Source organism: Galleria mellonella, unplaced genomic scaffold (assembly GCF_026898425.1).
Source record: "Galleria mellonella isolate WM207_F2 unplaced genomic scaffold, CSIRO_AGI_GalMel_v1 utg264, whole genome shotgun sequence".
NCBI classification, from domain to species: domain Eukaryota; kingdom Metazoa; phylum Arthropoda; class Insecta; order Lepidoptera; family Pyralidae; genus Galleria; species Galleria mellonella.
In genome coordinates, this window is record NW_026442060.1 from 2,618,668 (window position 1) to 2,638,382 (window position 19,715).

The 19,715-nt window shown below is 33.3% G+C and overlaps 1 protein-coding gene across 1 annotated transcript; it reads right to left on the bottom strand.

The window, feature by feature from the left end:
• Nucleotides 1-645: 645 nt before the first annotated feature.
• Nucleotides 646-11,349, bottom strand: LOC113511501 (uncharacterized). The gene is made up of 6 exons (XM_052895069.1): nt 11,157-11,349; nt 9,133-9,358; nt 5,386-5,528; nt 4,359-4,500; nt 3,862-3,988; nt 646-810 (listed from the first exon to the last, which is right to left on the bottom strand). The coding sequence occupies exons 1-6, from the start codon at nt 11,209-11,211 to the stop codon at nt 646-648; spliced, it is 858 nt and encodes a 285-aa protein (XP_052751029.1). The 5' UTR covers nt 11,212-11,349.
• Between the last annotated feature and the right edge of the window lie 8,366 nt (nt 11,350-19,715).

Below are 19,715 nucleotides of genomic sequence, written 5' to 3' on the forward strand. Positions count from 1 at the left end.
GTAAATAGTGGATAATTATTCATAATAATGCTTATCTGTACAGATTATTTTATATTTGAGTACATACTTAAAATATGTTTTCCTTTATAGATCATTGAAAATTGAAAAGCTGCCATTTTATACATTTATATTAATCTATAAGAATACTTAAATTATGTATATTTATATTAAATCAGAAATATATATATATATATATATATATATATTTTAATACGATCTGGTATCGTTTTATTCTTACTACTTGCAATACCGCCGTGTAGGTCTCGGCATAAAATAGGCCACCCTTTCCTTACCCATGGATGTCGTAAGAGGCGACTAAGAGAATTTAATGCTCGAAGGATGGGCAGCAGCGTCCTTTTTGAAACATTACTAAAGCTTAACTGCGGTTGCCAACCCGTCTGCAAAGCGTCACAAGCATTTCCTCCCCCCCCCCCCACCCTTATAGGACTATGTTCAGCAATGGATAGTTCACTTGCAAAACTGAATAATAATAATATGTCCAAACTTAATCAGCCAAACGTCACTTTAGCTGACAAAATTTTTACTTATTCTTGATATTCGATGTTCTATCTACATAATCTTAAACATACAGATATAACTTGACTCTCTTCATAACAAAGAGTGCATAATCAATTCTTTAAACATTTAATATTCAAAGAAGACAATAAATATTACAATCACAATATGATTTGGTACAAATATATTCGCAGTGTTGGTAAACTCTACGTTCATTAATTTAGACAACTGACTGTGGTTTGGCCGTGGATCCCCGCCAGGACAATTTTTGTACATCATATTACGGTCACAGTCCTGTAAAAATGAATTCAGTAAGCAAAAGCTAAAATATTAGCAGTAATATAAAAGCATAATATAAAATACTATTCACAAAACCCCGGGTAAAGGGCTTCCGAGCTCCGTGACTTCAGAGCTCAGTGTTCCCCCAGGGATGTGTCATTCCTTAACTGCATTCTCACATAAGAAAAAACGCTATCGTTGTTCTTCATGCTACTACGTATTGCTCTTTAATAATAAAGTATAATTGAGAGTGATGAATTAAAGGCCGTATGGTCCTGGCATATAATAGGCCATCTCGTCCTTATACGTGGGTATCGTAAAAGGCGACTAAAGGAACTTAATAGTCGAGAGACAGACAAGAGCGTCTGTCTTAAAATACCCAAGTTTTTTTTATACCACTTAGAATGGCAAGCAAGCTGACGGCCCACCTGATGAAAAGTGGTAACCGTCGCCTATAGACATGAGCAGTACCATGGACATAACAGAGTATACTGTTTCGCCCATGATACCCCCCATGCGTTGCCATTCCTGAGGACTAAGTTATCTAAGTCTAACTGTGGTCGTCAACTTGTCTGACAAGTGTGGACTACTGGCAAAACCCCCTTACGGGTGAGGCCTATGTTCAGCAATGAAAAGTTTACAGCTGATGTGATAAGATCCCAGATTCCCAGCGGTAGAACGATATAATAATAATGTATAAGAGAAATTTCCATAATTGTAAAATATGGCATCGTTAAATTTTAATCTTAAAGTACTTTGAATCATTTATAATCAACACCAGTGAACCAATAAAAAGTGCTGCAATGACGTCAATTGAAATAATTGGAAGAATAATTAACATTATGATTGCATAGGTAAAGTGCGTTTGCCTTTTTCGATAGCACAAATTGAACAAACAAAAATTGACACGGGTCGTGACATTGGCAGTGCTTTGCGTTGCATATTTTATGAGACCGATAATTACTGATCGGTTCTCGGTCGATCTGTTTTTGTACACAGTTATCTCAATGTAAACAAGAAGTTTACATATTAAATTATCATTCGTAGTACTTGTTTACGAGATTGCTATATAGGCACAGTTTTGTACACTTTTAAATAGCTAGACATGTAACCACATGCACCAGAGAGAGTACAAAGTTGGTTATTGTAATTGTAAAAATAATTATGTAATTGTAAAAAAAATATAGACTTGTAGTCCCGGCTTAGAATAGGCCACCCCATCCTTTTCTGTGGGTGTCGTAAGAATCGACTAAGGGAGGGCTGGGGATGGTCAGCAGCCGTCCTTCTTAAAACAACTCTAAAGCCTAAATACGGTTGCCGATCTGCCTGTCAAGCGTTGCAACTATCTTTATATGAGCTGTCACAGTGCTTGTTAAAGGAAACAAGCTTTATTACAATTACTCTTTATGTCGTGACCTTTTGATAACTTTTTGAGACCAGTATCTCTAAACAGAGTCTTAAGAGCAAGTAGGTGGTAAGACAAATTCTGTGGCAGAACCAGCTGGAAGTAATCGGTTAAGAAAAAAACATCAACTAGTAATAAATGATAAGTACAGAAGCTTCATAAAATGTAATCCCATCAATGATCCCTTTGTTCTTGAAGAAGCATAATAGGAAGACATTCTTATTAAAATAAATAATACCAACGGTGTGACATCTGGAGAGGTATTAAACGTAACAGTGTGTTGAATATATTCAGCGACTATGTTTAAAATTCTCAAGAAATTTCAAAGACACGTCGCCAAGTCTTCCGAGTGAACAACAAATTAGATTTTCCCCGCCTCGCGACTACTCCTTTAGTCCAAGAAAATGTATATTTTATTGTATCCCACGAAATTGACGGGTGAAGGTTGGAATTTAAAAGGCAATGATCCATTTGTAATTATATTTAAGTGTTGGAATTAAATACAGAAATAAATGAAATTCATTGTCTGTATTAATTCTACTAATATTATAAATATATTGTAGTATACTTTAGCATTTGAATTTGGTTTGGAGATACCTTAACCCAGCCGAAAGATATGGATTAAGCGTATATAATTTTAAATTAAAACCTTAGGGTTAAAATTTACAAATTTTACACGAAAAAAAAATCGACTGTATTTTGTTCTATTTATTGTAGGCTACATTATCGATCAAATTCAATAAATGATATTTTACAAAACATTTATTTCTTTTTTATTAACTATCCTTTTGCAGTATTTGCCCTTATATTTTAATTTGTAATGCAATTTGAAAAAATATTTACATTTATACCCTACATTATGTACATTTTTTATCATTATCTTTTTTTCCAAATAAAAATAATTATATATCAAATAAAAATAATATTGTTTTCTCCAAATAAAAATAAATAAATAAAAAATAATTTGCCTTACAAATTAAAATTAATAGAATAAATCTGCATTCTTATATTAATCAATATGAATACTTTTCTCGATATTACGAGTACCTTCAATAAATATTCTGCATATCCTAAAGGTTGAATGATAAAGAATGCCTATAGCATTAAGTCCGCTTTTTGTGCTACATTTTTATTGATCAATAAAGTTTCAATAAATATGAAAACTGTAATATAACTGACCTTTAATAAATTGTGATTTTCAATGCGTTTGTATCATTATCGTGATATCAGCCTTTAACTGTGCACTGCTGAACATAGACCTCCCCTAATTGGGCGGTTTTGCCAGTAGTTGCCACGCTTGGCAGGCGAGCTGACAACCGCAGTTATGCTTTGATGATGTTTTAAGAGGGACGCTGCTGCCCATCCCTCTACCATTAGGTTCCCTTCGTCGCCTCTTATGAGATCCACGAGAAAGGAAAGGGTGGCCCATAAATTGCTGAGACCACACAGCGAATGCGTTTGTATTTAATAGCATAATATTATAAAAGGTTTTTTTTTATAAAGTAAGATACAGCTATTTTGAAAACCCTATTGTAGCCTCTTTTTACAATTCATTTGATAGTATCACATTTCATTTTTGCATGTGGCTACAACGTTTAAACACTGCATTTTTAGCTGATATGAATTTTTGCGATGCGTCACCGGCTTGCATGCGAGCTCACCTGAAAAACGTCACCTTCGGAGACAATTACTGAAAATTTCTGCAACGTGACAGCCTGCTCGTGGGTGCATATTGTTGGAATTTCAAAAATCGAGTCCAGCGTACATCTGCGGAATTGTGCTCGGGCGCTGCAATGAAAGAAAAAAAAAATGCGCTCAGTATATTGATGGGAAAACTAAGACAATGGTGCAGTATTAGAACATTTTTTAAAAATTTGGTTCGTATTCAAATTTTTTACCAAATCTAATAGCACATTTTGAGGAAACAACATAAAATAAATACAATTTTAATTTCAAGTTTTCTAAATGTCTATATTTTTTATTAATATTCAAATATGCAATTAAAAAGAAAAAGCTGAACGGTAAAATCCGATTATGAAGAAATTTCAAATAGTAATGTAGGACAAACGCAGTGTAGTACGAACTCCTACTGCTAGATGAAGTTACGACTTCAAATGTATTGCAGGGAATCAGTGTATAAAGTGTATATGCTACTGACCAGCATAAATAGAAATGTGTTTCAAAATGAGTCCACTCGTGAGTTGTATTCTTTAGTTCGTCGACCAGTATCTTGAACGTTGTGTAACACGACTCCCAGACGTCTGCTGTAGCTTCTATACAGATTGGTAGTTCGTCGTACCCTGTCAATTAAAGTGCATCTTAATAATGGGCTCTGTAGACGATCAGCAAATTATACGTTCTGGACCAATCAGTTTCAGTAATGATAATTTGCTGGTCATATAAGAAAAAAAAAAGAAGAACCTCTAGAACAGTGTGGTCTTTCTTTCAAAAAGAAAAAAATATATGTGCTTTATTTTTTATGCAACTTAGAATGGCAAACAAGCTGACTGCCCACCTGATGGAAAGTGGTAATCGTCGCCTATAGACATGAGCAGTACCATGGACATAAAACAGTATACTGTTACGTCCATAATACCCTCTATGCGTTGCCATTCCTGAAGACTAAGGTGTTATTCCTTTGTACCCTGTAAATTTACTACCGTATTCTACCCTTCAAACCGAAACACAACCATGCAAACACAACTGCTTTACGGTTGAAACACGAATGAGTCAGAGGTACCTACCAAACGACTTTTGTACAGTCTCCCTCTAGTTTTAAGTCAAGCCGCTCGACCGTTTATGGTCCGCTTAAGACTACGCTTATGGAGAGGCAGAGTTTTATGTCGTGTCCTGGACATATATGATATGAAAAGTGGGAGCTGTTAAATTAAGGGAATAAAATAATAAATTAGGTATACGAGTAATATTTTAGTCTTCAGGAACCAATATATGAATGCACCATGGAGATTGGAGTGTATCTGTGGTTTTTCTGGTTTTGTTCATGTCTAAAGGCGATGATTGCTTTCAATCTGATATAGTCCGTCAACTTGTCTGCCATTACAAGTCGCATAAACAAAAAAGAATACATTAACCACTCGTAGCAGGAACCCTTTGAGAAAAACAGTCGATTTGAGACCGTCACTCTTTTTTGAAGTTGGCTAAAATAAGAATGTCACACAACATACGTGATAAAAACCACTCGTCATCACATACGCTGTCAACAACGTGCATGTGGCCCTTTATACTCTCTTCGTTGAAGTGACTCTCTGTCACATCTTTGCAGTCTGCATTCCAGTCTATGGCGCAATTTGTGAGGTGTCGTATCGCTCTGGAAAAGGGATGCGACGAGAACGCAGGTATTAATATGAGTGCAATCATGACATTCTTTAAATTATAACATACTAGCTTTTACCCGTGAATTCGTCCGCGTGACCGGGTCAATTTTTTATACAACTATGGTGTATACAATTCGTATGATTGGGGTTATCGTAGCCTATGGACACCTGTAAAACCAGAGATGTCACGCTCGCGTTACCGACCAATTTCATTTACTTTTGTTAAATTCTTTTATTTTCTAAAAGTAAACAAACTTTTGTTTATTTTTTTTTTATTTGTTTACTGACCAGGATAAAAAGTATCTTTTATCCTTCCCTATTCTACATGTGTGTATCAAATTTCATAGTCATAACCGGCGAGGAGGTCAACTTAATAGGGTGCACTGATACAAATGCGACCACTAATCCCCATTACTAAGAATCCCTTTTCCCCCTAAGTTATTTGCATTAACTTCGCCATAAACTTACATAACTATTAGGGATGGACAATATATAGCAATACCTATATATTTTAGTTACAATATCTAAATACTGGTCCTATAACGAATACGTTAAAAGTTTGTTATCTAAAAAATAATATTGAATAACAGACTTTCCTATAACCTTCCTAATACCTTCGAAAATAGATATCCGACCGACATGGGCGATATCGAATTGGGTGATGACCGTTTCTCACCATTAATGTCCAGAGAAATCCAACATATAGATATTGGATCGGTATTCATATTACCCATACCTAATACATATGATATTCTACAGGATATTATGTACTCTGTAATAAATTCTTAAATATAAATTTAATTCAATTAAACGTTTTAGGTAAACAAAGGAAATCCTGCTGCATTCATTTGTTTTTGCATAAAAACAATAGAATGCATTTCACTAGAGTTGAATAGTTTGTTTACCGGCATAAATTCTCGTGTTATTTTACAGATGACATTAACTTTTCATAGCAGAATGTTTGTTTGTTTGTTTGCTTGCAATTTTTAATACTGGCTGTTTTTACTTCTATTCTTTTTTTTGTTTACTAGCTTTTCTATGTAACTTATTTAAATTTTAATTGAAGATTTTACTTTTTTAATTTTACTTTAGATTTTAAGTTAGAGCGATCTTAAGGATTACAATTGTGGAAATACCATCCAATTTGGTCCACTAGTCCTTGCGTGATGTCGGAATAGACATATAGACAGAAATATATAAAATTATTATTTCGCCTTTTATTGTTCTTAAAATAACTCCTCTTATTAAAGAATATTCATTGACCTCATTTTTCTTAAACACTCATATTTCCTTTATATCAATAGGTTTAGTTCATCACCATCATCACGGTTATTATTCATCCATTATTGAACATGTGCCTCTTCCATAGACTGCCATAAAGAACGGTCCTGACCCACCTGCATCCACTGACTTCCTGCAATGCGTTTGACGTTGTCGCTCCTTGACACTAGTAAGGGAGTCGTCATACACTGCTTTTATCCGTAAGGAGTCGTCACTCAAGAACTTTTCTTCCCTATCGGTTGCCGGTTCTTCCAGCTATGTAACCAGCCTATAGCCACTTCACAATAGATTTAGTTACACTTTGATTATATGAATATAGTAACAGAACATAGATGTAAGTATATAGATCACGTATGGAGAAATTTCACACATACAAAAAATATATAATAAGTACACAGGCGGACTTATCCCAAATAGAGATGTGTTCGAGTCAAATATATTGATATTATTAGAAAAAAACACATATACCCTTTCACAGAAAAGGTATAACTACTTGATTTCGATTAAGGATCGAAGGATAGACAGCAGAGTCCCTCTTAAAACATCACCAAAGCCTAACAGATGCCAACCCGCCTGCCAAGCGTGGCAACTACTGGCAAAACCCTCCTTATGGGGGAGGCCTTTGTTCAACAGTAGATAGTTAACAGTTAATATGACGATGATATTTGCTATAAACATTTTACATTGAGTTTCCTCTTTCATTAGTTACATTGAGACATTCCCAAAGAGGGTTGACGTCAGGCAGGCGGCCGGTCGTAAAACTATAAGCTAAATCTTTTTACAATATGGATAAAAAGCATATTGTGCCGACTCCAAATAATAATTAGGATAAGGGTAGGAAGATGATGATTTTACATTGTGTTACAATATTAATAAATGACAAATTAATATTTGACAAGTGAAGTTAATTAAATCTAGGCTCGTATTGACTGAAGTATTATATAGTAGTTAATTAATAAATGTATTGTGCTCGCTATTTTGTTTGCTCAAATTTTCTGGTTTAACTCGATAATTTTGTGCGTGGAATTTCATAGCGAGAATCTATATATTTCTTATTATACTACTATGGTGGTAAACAAGCTTACGGCCCATCTGATGGTAAATAAGCTTACCGTAGCGTATAGACGCCTGTAACACCAACAATGTCACGCGAGTGTAGCTGACTCTTAAGAAACCTTAATACATCCTTTTTAAAGAACCCTATGCTGCAGTCTTTAGGGAAAGCCTTTACAGGAAGATCATTCGACAACCTGATTGTTCGCGGAAGGGAGCTCCTTTGAAACCGCACTGTGTATGACCATTCTGGTTCTAAGGTATGAGGATGGATTCCATATATGAGATATGAGTGCTTTCATAAGAACTAGGTATGATACACAGGTTATATAGTATGTAAGTATATCCTTACAGATAAGAAAGTAGTTTTCACAATCGGTTTATAACTGATGCAATTATAAGGTAACAAACATGAAAGAAGTACAATCAATTTGAGAGCTTTCTTATTTTTGACGTCGTTTGAAAAGTGTATTAGCATTTTACTGGTATAAACAAGATAAAATACATCTACCTAACGCCTATCATTCCACGCCTTAGAAAGCAATTTTAGGCATGAAATTCCTTTATTTACAGGTTTTCCTAGAATATTCGCTTTAAGCCTTGCCCCTAACAAATGAAAGTTGTCAATGTCAGTTATGTAATTAGGTAGCTAATTAAATTGAAACAATTCATGTAAAAGCTGAACGTGAAATAACAGATTTTCGTAATATTAAAATGTAAATTGAATAGCAAACTGCTATATTACAAGCGAGATTTAATAAATTCAATAATAGTTACACGTGTCCTGTTAAAAGTGAAGGGTATATAACCAAACAGTTACAGTGAGATAAACTAACGTATATGCGAAAAGTTTTTCAAAGTTATATTTTGGTTCATATCTCCATCATTATCATACCAGCCTTTAACTGTCCACTGCTGAACTTTCTTTTTCCGTGGGTGTCGTAAGAGGCGACTAAGAGAGAGCAAAGGATAGTCAGCAACGTCCCTCTTAAAATATCTCCAAAACCTAACTGCGGTTACCAATTTGCCTGCTAAGTGTGGCATTTATTCTCAAAACCCCAAAGGGACAGGCTTATGCTCAGCAGTGGACAATTAAAGGCTGATATATAATTGGACTAATTTATTTGGAATTAACTATGATAAGTTGAAGAGAAATTTTTATACATTGTATTCGTACGGTAACCACTTACCGTCAGGTGGGCAGTATACTTGTTTGCCACCTTAGTGGTATAAAAAAAGTACTGCATCATAACTTTAACTCACCTGCACCAATCACCGATCTTTGCTGGCATCGGAGGAGTTTTTCTACTAGAATTATACAGAAGTGCAGCTTGGACAGTACAATTCAGCGCGTAATTTGTGAAGTTCTCACAATTAATATTCTTCAGAGACATAGTTTCCTCTTTGTTTTTCGTCAGTGTCAGTACTGGTTCGAACACCATTTCTTCGTTAACTCTCTCGGATGTTGGCTCATAGTAGTCAAAGAGATCTGTAATAAATTAGCCAATTTAAAAACAAAATAAAAATAATTAAGATACAATTAAGGAAGCATTCTACTAATGCAATTGAATGTATTTTACAGTGGACGACTTAAAAAAAAAAAACATTCCTTTGTCTACACATTTTTAATTGTAGAGATGAAAAATATTACAGACAGAGAAAAATAGTCCATTATACTATTTAGTGGTAGTATTTTTTTAATGGGTGGTAATGGTAATGGTGATAATGGAACGGTAACTTTGCCTGCGCTATCGGTATACGCTGGCGGGCCACCAGTGAGGGATGACACGTGATGGTGAAAGCAGGTGGTCTACCATGAAATGAAATTCCTAATTTTCGGGCTTAATTTCGTGTTCTTGTTCGTACCGATATCGACCCAGTAAATGGAACTTAACATTTCGTTCATAATAAATCCTGTCCTAATAGTTCAGAGGAACGATATTTTAACATTTTTTATAATTTTAAACGGCATGTATTATGTAATTTTAACATCAAATTTCTGTTTCGTTCGTCTCCGAAATTTCGGAAAATATTTCATGGTAGGCCCTCAGGTCAGTAAGCCCATCGTGACAAATTCCACTAGAATTAACCACAATGGTTTCAGGGGAACCACGTATTACTGGCAATGGGTCAGTTAGACCCCATTACTAACAACCCCCCCCCCCCCACCTAGTGGTAGTGTGTTTTTTTAATGAGTGAAAATGACATGGTAACCTCACCTGCGCTATTGGTGTACACTGGCGGAGTACCAGTGAGAGGTGATAGGTGAGGATGAAAAAACAGGTCAGTTAGTCCATCGTGACGAATTCAACGATAAATTAGTCACGATAGTTTCCAGGGGAACCGCGTAGACGTCGACCTGATAGGGTATACTGATAGCAATGGAGACTAACCTCCCCATTACTAACAATCCCTTCCCCCGCAATGGTAGTATTAAACAGTAGTATAACAGATAGTGTAGATACCTTGGCTTTACTCATATTTCTTGCGCATAGAAGTTGCACTTTATTTTTATGGGACAGATATAGACATAAAGAGAAGTTACTTGATATAGAGAAATAACACCCTACGATATCCTCAGAGTTCTGCGATATTCATAATGGTGTTTATGTCTATAAATTATGGTTACTGCTTCTTATCAGATGAGTAGGTAGCTTGTTTACTATTTATGTTGTAAAAGATAATAACAGAATAGAGCCTCTCCATCCCTTTTGAGGAAGAATTTTCTAGAATTATTCCTTATTCCATCATTTCTCATACGCAAATCGTCTATTGTTGTTTATAACTCGAGTAGTCACGGATTAGCAATGATAACACGGCCAGTTACGATATCTATCTTCACGCCAAGTTGTGGGGTAGACAATCAGAACAAAAAGTCTATCCTTACTTTTTTTTTACACATCTTAGAATGGCAAACAAGCTGACGGCCCACCTGATGGAAAGTGGTAACCGTCGCCTATAGACATGAGCAGTACCATGGACATAATAGAGTATACTGTTTCGCCCATGATACCCCCCATGCGTTGCCATTCCTGAGGACTCAGGTGTTATTCCTCTGTACCCTGTAAATTCACGCCATATTCCACCCTTCAAACCGAAACACAGCTATGCAAACACAACTCCTTCACGGTTGAAACACGAATGGGACAGAGGACTCGACGAAGCAATCGACTTTTGTACAAAGTCTCCCTCTGGTAACTATACATTATATATATAAAATTAATAAACATATAAATCATAACTAATTATATAATAAAAATAAATTAATATTAATATTGACAACTTACAGACTGCTTTCAATAAATTAGAAAGTGTAACAGAAACGAACAATAAATATAGCATTTCGTGACCCCGACTCTATTAGAAGCATTTCTTTTTATAAAATTTAAATTACATTACGGTTATTAGGTCATAACGTCAAAGTTCGGGTAATGATCTTTTCACCTTTTAGGATTACTTCCCATAAAAGAAATATAAATACTTGATAGATATTATACTTCAAAATGAAAGATTAACTTGTCTTTAATATAATTTATGCATCATTGGAGTTTCGTTGGATTAAAACCTTATGTAAAAAATATAAAGTTTGGTAATGTGAAAGAGACAGACATGTAATAAAAAGTGAGTTAGAGTGAGATAGGTGCATTCACTGCACGTTAGTGGCCTGTAGTGAATCGGCGGAAGTTACGAGCAAAACAAATTCATTTTTAAATGTAATTTAAGTGAATGTAATTAGGGTTACGTGTATGGTATCTGGATAATAACACAATATAAAAATAAAAAAAAAAAAACAGAAAATTACTGTTGCATAAGTTACACGCAATGATAATTATTTTAATAAGTAATATGTAAATATTACACTTTATATATTTTACACTATGAATGTAATATTTTATAATAATTACAAGCTTATTACAAATAGGTACAAGAATACGAAATTACTCAATAGTTTATCGTTGTTTTATTATATGTATTTTTACGGGGGGGAAAGGGATTGTTAGTAATGGAAACTGAGAATCCCATTGCTAGCAATATACCCAACCAGGTCGACCTCCTCGCGGTTCTCCCTGGAAACTATCATGGTTAATTCCTGATGAATTCATCATTATGGACTAATTGGCCTGTTTTCATTCTCATCGATCACCCTTCACTGGTGCTCCGCCAACGTATCCCGTTAGCGCAGGCGGGGTTACCATACCATTTTTAACCATAAAAAAAAATATATGTATTTTATATATATTAGTATATTCTAACTATATAGTTCCCGTATATCATTCTCATTGGAACGCTTTATGGATCCAGTTTTATATTTTATTATATACTTAAATGATAATTACGTATCTAATACCTTTATAAAGTTTCAGCTAATTCAACCGATCAGGTTCTTTTATAGCATTTTTTATGTGAGTCTTTAGATTTTTTTTTTTACTTTTTTTATTTATAAACCGAATGAAGTAAATTAAACACTAAATATTAAGTGGTGCAAACCGTAACGCATTAGTGATAACCGCATTCAAATTGGTGAAGCTGTTTCTGAGATTAGCGTGCACAAACGTACAGACATACAGATAAAATTTAGAAAATCATTGTATTGGGTTCTATTGCTTCCATAAGGCTTTATGGATAGTAGTTTTTCTTATATATCTGCCATTTACAAACAGCGACAATTTTATTATATGTATTAATTTACACTACATATGTACCTACTATATTCTGCACATTGTGGCATAGTGTGGATGACAGCTGAAGTTTAACAAGTTTTATTATATAAAAAGAAAGTGTATTTAGTGTGATTTTTAGCGCCGACATCAATTTAATAATTGTTATTGTGGTATATTCACGATCAAATATTTTGTTGACTTGCAGTTTTAGTGCTTTTCTCTGTCAACGGCACTATATTATAATTGGCAGAGAATAATATGACCGTAGAAAGAGAATATCACAGGTATTTAATTCTACCTATTTAGTAATCCTTTATCTATGATTCTAAGGGTTTTATGGATCGCCCTGTCAAAGATATTGGATTAGTCATTCATCTGAGCATCTTAGTTCCGCTTGTCATAATATTACTAGTACCTACATATATCAAGTATGTGAATACGGAGAGAAAGGGATTGTACATAATGTGGATTATATATATAAATTGATAGGTTTTGTTTATTGGGATGAAAATATAATTATGACTGCTCTTTCGGTATTCAGGAACTTCGACAGAGTTATTAAGTTAACCTTCACACGGTTTCTCATAAAAACTATCGTGGTTTTTTAATGTTAATATTTATTATGTTTTAATTAGTAATAGAGAGTAGCAGCCCTATTGCTAGCAATATACTGTACCATTTCGACCTCCACGTGGTTCCCCATGGAAACCATCGTGTTTCTTGTCGAATTCTTTACGATATGCTGACTGACCTGCCATCATTCTCAACTGTCATCTATCACTAGTGCTCTGCTAGCGTACGAGTATATAGATAACGGATACGGAGTTATCATTCCACTAGCATCCCATAAAAAAAACCCTTTTACTGATTGGAGAGGCACTAAACAAACAAATGAAAATTGCAAAATGAACACAAACTTATAACAAATACTTTGTCTTAAAACTAATAACAATAATTTAACCGGAGCATAGCATTTCTCTGTCTACGATGTCACAGCTAGGGTTGTGCTGCGCTCATCGTCTTATCCAATATATTTTATTTGAAAATCGAATCAAAATTGCAACGTGAATACAAATTGAATCCAATCTTTCTTACAATTTATAATAATAAATAAATTTAAAAGACATCACATTTCTCTGTCTACAATGGCACAGCTAGGGTTGTACCCCATTCATCACTAAAGATGGATAATATCCGATATCTATGTCACACATTTTTTACTTATATTTTAATGCATTCTTATTAACTCTAGCATATAATTTGTTATTGATATCGGAAGCTATTTATCTTGTATATGCACTGTGTCTGAATTTTTTTTTATGTACCCACCATCACCTTTTTTCTGAAAGTTTTCATCTGTATAACTTGTACTGTTAGAGGTAAGGGTCCTGGTGACTTGTAATACAGGTTTAATACCTAGTACAGGCACCAACTCCAACAAATAATGTTGTTAAAATGCAAGTTATAGTTTTTTTTTTTTTTTTATACTACTTATAATGGTAAACAAGTTGACGGCCCACCTGATTAAAACACACACACACACTTACGTAACAATACAATTGTTGCAAAAGCATTTATTTAAATTTAAAAATTAAACTATCCAACTGAATTTCATAAAATTTCTATGGAACTGATTTGAAAGTATATTCATTCAGATAAACAAAAAATCCAAATCGGTTTATAAATGACGGAGTTGTGTGGTAACAAACATATATACAAGAAATACACTCGAATTTACAACCTCTTCCTTTTTTGAAGTCGGTAGAAAAGTGTTATTAGATATATCTATATTTTATAGTAGCAAACGCAAATTATCCATAGGGATGCATCTTCTCATAACGGGTACAATCTTGTTTTCAGAATTCTTCGTTCTCTTTTATTAAAAGTACTGAACATTTCATCCGTCAATCGCGAAGTTTTCTAATTGGAAAAGTTTCATACAATAGAATTTAACACTTAACAGTGTGTCTTAAAATCGAATGAAATCTGTATCTCGAACGGTCATATTGTCACACTTAGATTCTTTCTTATAACACGAAGGAACACTTGCACCATCGCACCGCTCGTCATCGGCAGGGAATCCATTCGGAAAAATTGCTGCTAGAAGTTGATTCTAAAGCATGATTGTACGCGGAAGAAAGTGCGTTCAAAAGGCATAGTGGAGGACCGCCACTCATCCAGATGGTTGAGATGGAACTTTAGTGGCGGTGTGTATATCCTTGAAAGATAGAAAGTAAATAAAAAATACTCCCGATCATTAATTATAATATATGTAATACAATATTTTATGAACAATTTGAATGAGAGTTTATTTGGGTCTCAAATGCATTTTTTTTTTCAGAACAACTCAACAAAAGGTAACTTTTTCTAAAGAAATATTTTGACAAATTTTTTTTTCAATACAGACGACAAAGTTTCGCCCTGACTTTCCTCTAAATATATTTTCTTGCACAATGTTGGCGGAGTGCTGTGTGCTATTGATGCATTTAGCGTTTGACAGTAAATCGATCAAGGCACTTTTCATAATGAAGTTCAATGAAGTGGAATCGCTCAATTCATTTCTCACCAACATCCATTTACAGACTTGCTTTTTCAGTCATTTTAAAAAGAAGACATTTCATTTCTACGGATTTTTAAGGCGATTTTTTTGTTATATATATATATATATATATATATATATATATATATATATATATATATAAGAAAATATGTTCGCTAATTCTAGAACGATTTTGATAATTATTTTAGCAACTGATAGAATTTATTCCCGTATAGGTTTTATTTTTATTTTGTTTTTTATTTAAATTATAAATTGATTAAAGGAGGACCAATTGACAAAAAGGCGGACTTAATGTTAATAGCATTCTCTACTAGACAACCTTTAGACAACCTTTTAACCTTTTTTAATGGGATAAGTAAAGGTAATAACAGGTAATAATGTATACCTATACGCAATAAATATACATACATAAGCAATATAAAACGATGCTTATAATGTACATACATAAATACATAAATTCTTTATTTATTTTATCATTCTTGAAATCGTTTTCTTATTTATTTGGAGCAAAACTTAAGTTATTACATACAATTTGTATCCTATGGTTTTGTCTACGTGAATCAGTAAATTAAATAGATAAATTAACCTAAGTGCTAAATTAGGATATAACCTGTCCGTCTACTAAATTTTATTCACATACTTTCAGTACTTTTTGCGTGAAAGAGTAACAAATATCCATCCATCCATTCATCGTTACAAACATCATCGTTTCACATTTTTATAAGATATTTTATTAATTTTGAACCTTAACTTTCACCAATTATGTAACTATTTTGATGACACGAAGGCATTACAACACAACTTAATTTTCAAGACAATGCACGAGGAAGATGATACAGTATAGGATATACTGTGTTGTCGATACCGCTCTTCGTGTCTACAAGTGACGGTTACCAATTTCCATCAAGTAAACCATTAGCTTGTATGCCATTTTAAGCTGCATAAAAATAAGATTGTGTTTCACAAAAAAAAAAGACTTTCAGTTATTTTGATTTAAAAACTAAACTACTGATTCGATTGTGATAAAATTTCTATGGTAATATTTTTGTTTTAATTTTTAAGTATATCCTTTAAAAAAAACCATATCGGTTTAATACTGACAGAGTTTACTGTTTCAACCGTGAAGCAGTTGTGTTTGCATGGCTGTGTTTCGGTTTGAAGGGTGGGATATGGCGTGAATTTACTGGAATATGTATATTTTTGGCATACTGGTGGAATAATACCCGAGTCCTCAGGAATGGCAACGCATGGGGGGTATCATGGACGAAACAGTATACTCTGTTATGTCCATGGTACTGCTCATGTCTATAGGTGACAGTTACCACTTTCCATCAGATGGGCCGTCAGTTTGTTTGCCATTCTAAGTTGTATAAAAAAAAAGAGTTATGAGGTATTATGAGTACAAACATAAAAAAGATATTGAGGACCTCCTTTTTTTGAAGTTTTCAAATGAAAATAGAAAAGAAATAATTCCAAACATTAATTTATTGCCTCTGCTAATGCAATAATACATATTAATTGTCTATTGTGACATCCATTCTGCAGAATATGTAGTTGTTTGGAACTACGTAACAAACAACTCAGCACAAAATAATTTATTGCATACACCACGAAATTGTATGTTATTCAGGACTCAAGGCAGCGTGGATCGACTGTTCCACCACACAAAACCAATACGTATTCATTTATCATTTATTTATTTATTTATATGCTTTTGTACATTCACTTATAAATATTAGGTTATACCAAAATGTACAAGTCAAAATTGAGAAGTCAAAAGGAGAAAATATTTATAGGGTTTGTATATAAAGCATAACACACATATATATATATATATATATATATATATATATATATATATATATATATATATATATATATATATATATATATATATATATATATATATATATATGTATATATATATATATAGGTACTATTTACCTGTAAAGGCTTTTAAATCGCGTTAAATCCCAATTGTGTATTTAAAATATGACGGTTGAGAGGTTGAGTTGAAATTATTATAATATTTATTTATTATTTTTATTTATCGTATTATTTTTGCAACATATATGTTATGCTTTATATACAAATCCTATAGATTCTTTCTCCTTTCGAGTTCTTAATGTTGACTGGAAGAAATCCTTTTAAAGAATGAATCCACCTGTACTCATTTTTGTTATAAACATATAAAATAAATGAGAAGGTAACTGGCATACAATAATTATTGGAATATAATTGTGATATATATATATGTAATATTTATTTCACATTTATAACATTAGTAGAAAAACATAATAGTAGTACATATTTGGTACATAGATGTCGTATCAAAACTAAATTGTAAACTCAAAAAATATTTAATCGATTTAAAAAATCTTTCATCTGTAGAAAGATAGGTTATTAATGAAGAACAGGGGCTGTGAATAGGTGTCGTAAGAGACCACTAAGGGAGCTTAAGGTGGAGGTATGGGCATCATCATCCCTCTTAAAACATTACCAAAAGCTAAACTGTGGTTGCTAACCTGTTTGCCAAGCATGACAAATACTGGCAAAACCCCTTTTATGGACGAAGCTATGTTCAACAGAGGGCAATTAATGGCTGATACAGCAACATGGGTTGTATTTATTTTTTTTAAATAACCAAAGTTATCACGTGGTGCTATCCCTTGATATGTTTAGTTGGAAAGAATGTTTATGCAATTTATTTGTACCACACATAACCTGTAATATATAAAATTCTCGTGTCACGGTGTTTGTTACCAAGCTCCTCCGAAACGGCTTTACCGATTTTCATAAAATTTTGTGTGCATATTCGGTAGGTCTGAGAATCGGCCAACATCTATTTTTCATACCCCTCAATGATAAGGGTGACCCACCACTAAAAATTTTTTTTTATTTTTTTGACAAATTTTTTTTAATTTTATTTAAATATGATTTAGCAATGACAAATACATACAACTTCAAATTTTACGATACCCTTTTACGATCAACCCCTGTTTTTTAATCGCGATTTTTATATAACAATACGCTTGAAAGATGACAATCGAATATAATAATTGTAGTAGGATAAATTTTCATGTATAATTCTCGAAATAACGTATATGGTAAACAACGTTTGCCGAGTCAGCTAGTAATATATATATATATATATATATATATATATATATATATATATATATATATATATATATATATATATATATATATATATATATATATATATATATATATATATATATATATATATATATATATATTATATTAAAAAAAACACAGCCGCGATTTACAGAGAGCAAAAGACAAAAATTCATGATTCCATTTATAATGATGTCAAAATTCACCTACGATATATCAACCGGCCGGAGTAGGTCAAACTAAGATATAGAAAACTCAACGATGTGTGAAATGAGAAAATTCTATAGAGCTCCTCAATTCACATCTCATTTTTCTAAATTGTCCTCATAATCTAGGTTAAGTCGTATGCGTAATAGGTAAGTCTTGTAACTTCAGCTACCCTATACCTGATTAGGTATTAAATAAAATAAAAATTTTAGCGAATCGGCTAAGATTGGAAAGGGATTGTTAGTAATGGAGTTTGACAGCCCCATTGCTAGCAATATGCCCTATTTGGTCGACCTCCACGTGGTTCCCCCTAAAATACTTGAAGATTATTTGAATTATAACCGAGATATATTGCATTAAGAACGCAGTTTAAATATATCGATTCATATCACCAACTATGATCTGTCTCGCTTGTAACAATCAAGCATGTAGTGACGACTATCTAAGATGCTATGCCTGCAAGAGTATTTATCACTATAAATGCCTGAATATGCAAACTAAGTTCTATAAAGATAATCTTTTTGAATTAAAGCGATCATGGAAATGTCATAATTGTGCACAAATCACGCGTCGGAGAAATGATAGTACCCCAGTCCGTCAACAATTTGATCTAACGAAAACCAATATAACTGATATGTCATGCGATGATTTACCGCACAATACATCCATGGTGTCTGGTGATGTAGATATATCGCTTCAGAGTAAAGATCAACCCCAGAGTTTAACTTCCACATCGGGTACTGTAACATACGAGCAATTTAGTAACCTACTAGACATTAAATTGAATTCCATGAGATCTGCCTTAAAAGAGGATATTCACTCAGCTGTTTTAAAACTAAAATTGGAACTTACTGAAACTACGGATTTTTTAACTAAACAACAAAGCGATTTAAAGGACCAAATTAGTGGGGCTGAAAATAGAATTGTTGGTTTGGAGGCTGAAAAAACTAAAGTAGAATCTTGTCTGACTAGCTTAAATAATCGTATAGTATCATTGGAAAGATCATCAAGAAGCCGCAATCTGGAAATACATTTGGTACCTGAAAGAAGGAATGAAAACCTGTTAAGTTTATTTAAGAAGTTATGCGACATTATTAAAATATCTATTAGTGATTCTGAAGTGCATTCTATCAGAAGAATTGCTAAGTTGAATCCTTCAAACAATCGCCCTAGAAATATATTGGTAACGCTCCCATCCGAACGCCACCGTGACTGTATTCTGTCTGCTTTTAAGAGGTTCAATAAGGAAAACAAATCCGCTACACTTAATTCGTCTCACC